The sequence below is a fragment of the Gastrolobium bilobum genome, unplaced genomic scaffold, assembly GCF_033153095.1.
Source record: "Gastrolobium bilobum isolate Gb01-03AN ecotype WA unplaced genomic scaffold, APGP_CSIRO_Gbil_v1 utg20955, whole genome shotgun sequence".
In the NCBI taxonomy this organism is placed as follows: Eukaryota; Viridiplantae; Streptophyta; class Magnoliopsida; order Fabales; family Fabaceae; genus Gastrolobium; species Gastrolobium bilobum.
This window is the reverse complement of record NW_026896977.1, coordinates 84,733-91,043: the sequence shown is the minus strand read 5'-3', so window position 1 is coordinate 91,043 and position 6,311 is coordinate 84,733. Positions and strand designations below refer to the sequence as shown.

At 34.2% G+C, this 6,311-nt stretch overlaps 1 protein-coding gene across 1 annotated transcript; it reads right to left on the bottom strand.

The window, feature by feature from the left end:
* Positions 1–1,068: 1,068 nt before the first annotated feature.
* On the bottom strand, positions 1,069–4,804 carry LOC133303179 (uncharacterized). Its single transcript, XM_061503057.1, has 6 exons — positions 4,379–4,804; positions 3,839–4,033; positions 3,511–3,747; positions 2,928–3,145; positions 2,189–2,440; positions 1,069–1,616 (listed from the first exon to the last, which is right to left on the bottom strand). The coding sequence occupies exons 1-6, from the start codon at positions 4,677–4,679 to the stop codon at positions 1,353–1,355; spliced, it is 1,467 nt and encodes a 488-aa protein (XP_061359041.1). The 5' UTR covers positions 4,680–4,804; the 3' UTR covers positions 1,069–1,352.
* Positions 4,805–6,311: the final 1,507 nt, after the last annotated feature.

The window sequence follows — 6,311 nt, the reverse complement described above, 5'->3', positions numbered from 1 at the left end:
ACAACATGTATAAGTAATAAGATATAATTTGATGTGTCAAAATATAATAATTTCTCTGCGAAATGCATAGGCATGCTTTTCATTAATTTATCTAAATATATGAAATACATTGTGCAACTCTACAAATTGCATATAATATATATGCTTAACAATTAATTTCTCCAAATCTCAAAAAAATTGCAATGGGTGTAACTTGCCAATATGTGGTCCAAATATTCACACTTCTTAAATTATGTTTATCATTAATATATCCCAAAAAAATCCGAGTATTGTCTTACTTGTGTAGAAAATTAATGGAAGTGATGAGGGTTGGAGATTGGAAATTAATGGAATGTAGCAACCATGATCGCCAAATATATCCATTGACAGCTACCGATGAAATCAATCATGCGCATTGACCCTTCAACTTGTCACAGAACAATGGTTTGGCCAAAAAATAAAAAACAAAACACCAAGTCAATTGTCTTAATTAAAAGGTTGCTTTGAGATTTTCTGGTGCTTGCTTGAGCACTTTCGCTTCCACCTTTCTTGTTGTCAACACCAATGTCGTTCTCAACCAAGTTAATTCATTGGAGAATCCGGCCATTGTTGATGTGTTGTGCTTTGCTCAAAGACGGTTTTTAATATAGGAGAGCTCTACACAAGCAGTAATTATATTGATGCCAAACATCTACACAATGCTCACACCCTATATTCATGTGGAATTTAGGAAGAACACCCAAACATCTACACTGATCACTTTATAGCTCCAACGCATGAAAGAACTACAAAAGACTTTACTAGTTAACACCTTCAAATATTCATGTGGAATTTAGGAAGAACAACCCGTTATCTTCTCTTCATATTTCATCTTACAAAAAATAATTAAAAAAATAACTAATGCTTCTCAAGGAGATTTGACTGCAAGAGTTTATAGAAAAGTGCATAAAAAGCATAATTCATATACGGTTTCAGTTGCAATTTTGACCAAATATCAGCTGCACAATAGCTCTGATCAATTATAAGAACAAAAATATAAGCATCAAATCATTTTTTCAAATCACACAGTTCGAAATTCGAATGATCTCAAATTGTTGTGTCATATCTGACCACTGCCAGAATCAAGTTTTGTATTTCAGTTATGAAGGGGAACGGAATGGGGTCGTGGGAGCTATTCCTTAATGCAGGACTCCAACTATATTTTGATCAGGTCAACAGCCCAAACGAAGAGGAAGAAACCTGATTTTATTTTCTTTCCTATACTGCTCCATTGGAGATGAAGCAAAACTATATGGTATATACATCATAAAATTGTGATGTTCCGACAGAAAAAATGGAAAAGAAAAGACAAATTAATCCTGTTATGTGTACTTCTAGTTTGTGGCATAATCACCATTGTCTACTACTTCTTGCTGTTCAACATTGGCTTCTAGGGTAGTTTGATATACTTCTAAAGTAATGCTGAGTGGGCCTTGTGGAGTTCCGAAAAGTGTAGTAAATATCTGTCTGTGGCATTCATCACAAAAGCAAATATAGGTGAAATGTCCTTCATATGGGAGTTTATGTACTGCAGCTCCAGGTAATACGCGGTGTACAAAATCAGTCATTGATGGGGGAACCACTTTATCATCCATTCCCTGTTAACATTCCACTAATAAGTCATACTTTCAACCAAAAATAGAAGTCATATATTGGCGAAAATAGAATTAGAGCATGCCGAAAAATATAGTTTTCTTTTTCATTTAATTGAAATGTAAGTCTCTTGATGATTACACAGGAAACGTGTAAAGACATTAAATTTACTTATCCACTTCAAGGGCACATCTAACAGAAGGAATAATCATACATGATACATTTCAGGTGTCTGCTTCACAATTTCATAATGAAAAATGCAACCTTACACTCTTTCTAGCACAATTCAGCATATTGCAAAAACACCAGGTACAGCAAGACAACAGCAGAAGTGAAACATAAGTGAAAACATAATGAAAACTTTTTTTTTTTATTTAACATAATCTATTACACGTGTATCATAAATTATCTAATATGTTCAATATCTGCATATTGTGACATTGCCGATAAATGTTTTGGGTATAAACTGGTTGGATTAGATGATGAATGCATGCAGAAGATTCTGATTAAACATTATTAAATGATTTATGCAAATGAACCCCCTAGTCGAGGGATCAAAACACATAGATGCACTCACATGCCATATATGTATTGGGCCAAGAAAGCCCATATAATCCTCAGTTTCAGTGAACATTGACTTAAGCCAACTGAGCACATTACTACTCGGTCTTCTCTTCTGCAACTTGAGGTCTGAAAGGCTGAAACCCCAATTTGAGACCTGCAAAGCAGCTTCCTCCACAAAGGATTTTGTATTTCCTTGCCTGATTGATTCTTCCACATCCCTTTGCCAGAATTCCTCATAGATTGGATCTTCCATCAGCGCTTTATCCTAAAAGGGGTATTGAGATCTTGCATGAGGGGATGTACAAGTAAAATCTCAAAACTTGGGATAGCATAAGCCCACTGAAACTACTTTTGGAAACACAAATTTTACATTACACATAATTAGCTAGATTAGTGTGCTTGGGCTCTGATTTCAATGCATGTTTAAAATGTCTTATCACTATCAATTTCAACAAAGTTCAATAATAATATAAGCTTTAAATTTTGATGTTTGAGTAATGCCAGAGCAGAACTGAATCATATTTGAACATGCCAAGAATTTTCTTCAGCAATCATACAAGGGCCTCTATCTTCCATATATTCTTATCAGCAATCAGTTGCACCTCTAATGCTTAATCCATCTTACTGGGATATAAGTGACAGACATAAAGCGAACATCAGTGGAACTGCAGAACACTTGAAGTTATATATGGATATCAAATATTAGACACGTCGATTTAAAGACAAAAAGAGATAAGCAAAGCTTCTCTTACCCTCTTTCCCAGAGATAAAGACAGCCACCTATCAATCTGACCATGCTTTCCTGACAAGAAGCTTTGCTGATAGAAGAAAGCAAGAAATCTAGGAAACCTGCGAGCTAAGAAGTACATAAATTTTCTTTTTCGTGTCCATTTGTTCCAAGTTCTTCGTCTCTCTTCCCTTGTCATGATAGGATCATATGGGTTCACCATGGGAGCAAACATGGCTGCACCTGAGAGTTAATACTTGACAGATCAATTTCATAACGCATGCCATGAGTTCTATTGATCTGACACATATATTACGTAATATAATATTTAGAAAGGCAGTACTTTCATTGCTAAAAGATGCAAAACTTACTCTAGGTCACTTCAAACAATTTATTAAAGTGTTTTGGATGAAGGAAAAGAAGGAAAGGCCTAAGTAAAAATGTAATAGAGTACATTAAAGTCTAAGTACAAGATAGTTGTTACTTAAAAAGTGAATGAACGAGACAGTGACAATAAAAGATCCAAATTTCCTTAAGTAGAGTAGAATCAAAAGTTGTAGGGAAATAAAAATGTAAAAGTACAGGACAAACAAAAGACCTACTAATACCTGCAACTCTATCAGGAATGTATCTAAGTGCAGCCCAAGCATGCATGCTTCCACTTGAGTAACCAACAACCCAAAACTTGTTCACACCAAGAGCATCTGCTAAAAATGACATATCTGCCGCAGAGGATTCTAGGTTCCGTTTGGGATGAGGATCACTCTCCCCAAAACCAGGAAGATCATATGTCAGCAAGTGAATCCCGAAATCTTCCAGCAGTGAAGCTTTAACTCCAGGAATTCCTAATTTTAAAAATGTCTCAACCATAGGTGGGCATAAAAATTTAACTTAAAGCAAACAAGCAAAACATAAAAGTTAACACTCAAAACCAACCTGCAAGCCTAGAGGAAAGAAAAGCATGAGGAGCAATCACTGAAAATCTAGCTTTGTCAGCTGAAACACCTTGCTCCTTATATGCCATATATCTTCCATCGGGAAGCACTATGCGTTTAGCACTAGGGGGATGTACAAACACTTGCTTCACCGGCAGAGTAGACGACAGATCATGCTCAAAATTTACAAATAAAGCTGCAAATAAACCAAGCATGTCATGTCATCCAGATTTTGAACAAGATAAACATTACACACATATCATCAACTTCAAAGAAAGATCAAATCAAACACCTAAAGCTACAGTACAAGGTTTTATTCCAATCTTCCATCCAGCATAACAAAAAATAAATAATAAGATTCATATCCTGATTTAAACAATGAGAGTGAGACTCCATTGATCAAACAATTCCTACACTGGAATTGTCTTTGTTGTTGTTTAAATTCTACACACACCCCACACACACACACACACACACACACACACACACACACACACACACACAAAAAAGACATATGGTGTTGAAGTTCAGTTCAGTTAACCTAAGAAGGCAAGTAAGGAAACGAAGAAGATGATGGACCAAGCGTGAAGAGGGTCCTTATCCTCGGGCAAGTACTCGTTGAAGAAACTCAATTTCTTCAACAACTTAGCACAGGGTCCTCTTAATCTCTTCACAACGTAAGAATCCCTTCCCAATTTCCTAACAAAATAGGAATCTTCGTTCACCAAGCTCTGCTTCACTATGTCCCTGCACCCTTTCCCCAACGCCACCGTTATCTCCGCCACCCCAATCATGAACTCCCTCACACACACCTTCAACTTCACCCACTCCCTGGAATTCATGATGCACTTTCTCTCACAATTTTCCCCAACTCAAACAAAATACCCACATTCTTAACAATAAAGGGTAACAGAAAAAAAGAAAGAAAAAAGAACAATGATTGAAACAGAGAAGTGTAGATTGTGGTAGAAAGATTTTTTTGGGGGTTGAAACTTGAAAAGGGAAAACAACGGATGCAAATTTAGTGTTATTGTTATTATTTTTTTATTGAGTAGCACGTGGTTGGTTGGTTAGTGGCAATGAGAAAAAGAAAAGGTAGTGAGTGAGAAAAATAACAGTGCCTTTTGGTGTTTCTGAATTTGGCTGGAGTGCGACATTGCGCAAGCGAAAAGTCTAGCTTTTTCTCAACCGTTATTGGCTATGCCATAATCATTTAAAAAATTGAATGAAAAAAAAGGGAAGAAGAAGAAAAAAAAGCTCACTTATATAATTAATTAGTGAGATTAAAAATTTTCATCTTATAAAAGATAATTTTATTTTTTACGTATATATAAAAATATGGATACTATATATTTTTATATGTGTATAAAATAATAAAGATATTATTCTGTTAGTTAATAGCTTAATCATAAGTGAGTAACGAGCATTTAATTTTTAAAAAAAAAACTTACTGGTAGAATAAATAAGAGTTATTATTTGTTCCTAAAAGTTTCTATTATATGTTGTTATAAGGTTTTGGAGGATGGGAGAAACTGAAAAAGTGGAAAGGTTTCACTTTTGGGAAGAGGAGTGAGGGACAGTAGTGAGGACTCGGTAGAGTGAGAGTGACGGTTGGTTGGCAAGGGTGGACGGTGAATGTTTAGCCACGTGTAGAGTTTTCGTACCTCAAGGATTGTAGATTCTTTCGAAAATTTATTAGTTAATGTTTGATGGAATTAATGTTTCACCTGTATGAGATAATTTTATTCTATACATATATAAAAATACGTGGCTCCCATTTAAAAAAAAAGATAAAAATAAAATATATAAGTTGCACCCATTGTTAAAATTTGTGTAAAGAGGTAAAAATTTATGTTTTTATTATTAAAACATAAGTAGAAACTCTATTTAGTAAAAACTGATAAAAACTATATGTAAAAATCATAAGAACACAAATTTTTATATTTTTTATTTAAACAAAAAAAGAAACGGATCAACTTTTAACCCATAAGCAAAAACTGCCTAAAAACTATGGGATTTATGAATATTATGTTACATGATTAAACTTACATCATGTTACACTCACAATGCAAGTGGGCCCCACCATTTTCTTATTTTTTGTGGGGCCCACTTGCATTGTGAGTGTAGCATGATGTAAGCTTCATCATGTAACATAATATTCATAAATCCCAAAAACTATGTGTAAAAACAATAGAAATACAAGTTTTTACATTTTTACTTAAACAAAAAAAATGAACCAGGTCAACTTTTAATTCGTGACCTGGTTTTATTTTTTTTAATAAAAAAAACTTATTTCCATTTTTCCTAAATCAAATGCACAATATCTCTTCTTAACTATTTGGAAAAAAAAAACCTTCACACGAGGCCACTGTATTTCCATTTAAGAATTGTTAAACTTTGTATTCAAAAAAAAAAATTGTTAAACTTTATTCTTTTGATGTTATGAAACTTGGTTATAAGTCTTGTTAAACTCT

Bases quoted from the DNA above. Each gene is read 5' to 3' on its own strand.
- LOC133303179 (XM_061503057.1), bottom strand. From the start codon at position 4,679: ATGAATTCCAGGGAGTGGGTGAAGTTGAAGGTGTGTGTGAGGGAGTTC. The intron at 3,146-3,510 runs GTATTAGTAGGT...ATTAACTCTCAG, and splicing joins CATTCCTGATAGAGTTGCAG to GTGCAGCCATGTTTGCTCCC. The intron at 1,617-2,188 runs GTGAGTGCATCT...GAATGTTAACAG, and splicing joins GCCCAATACATATATGGCAT to GGAATGGATGATAAAGTGGT.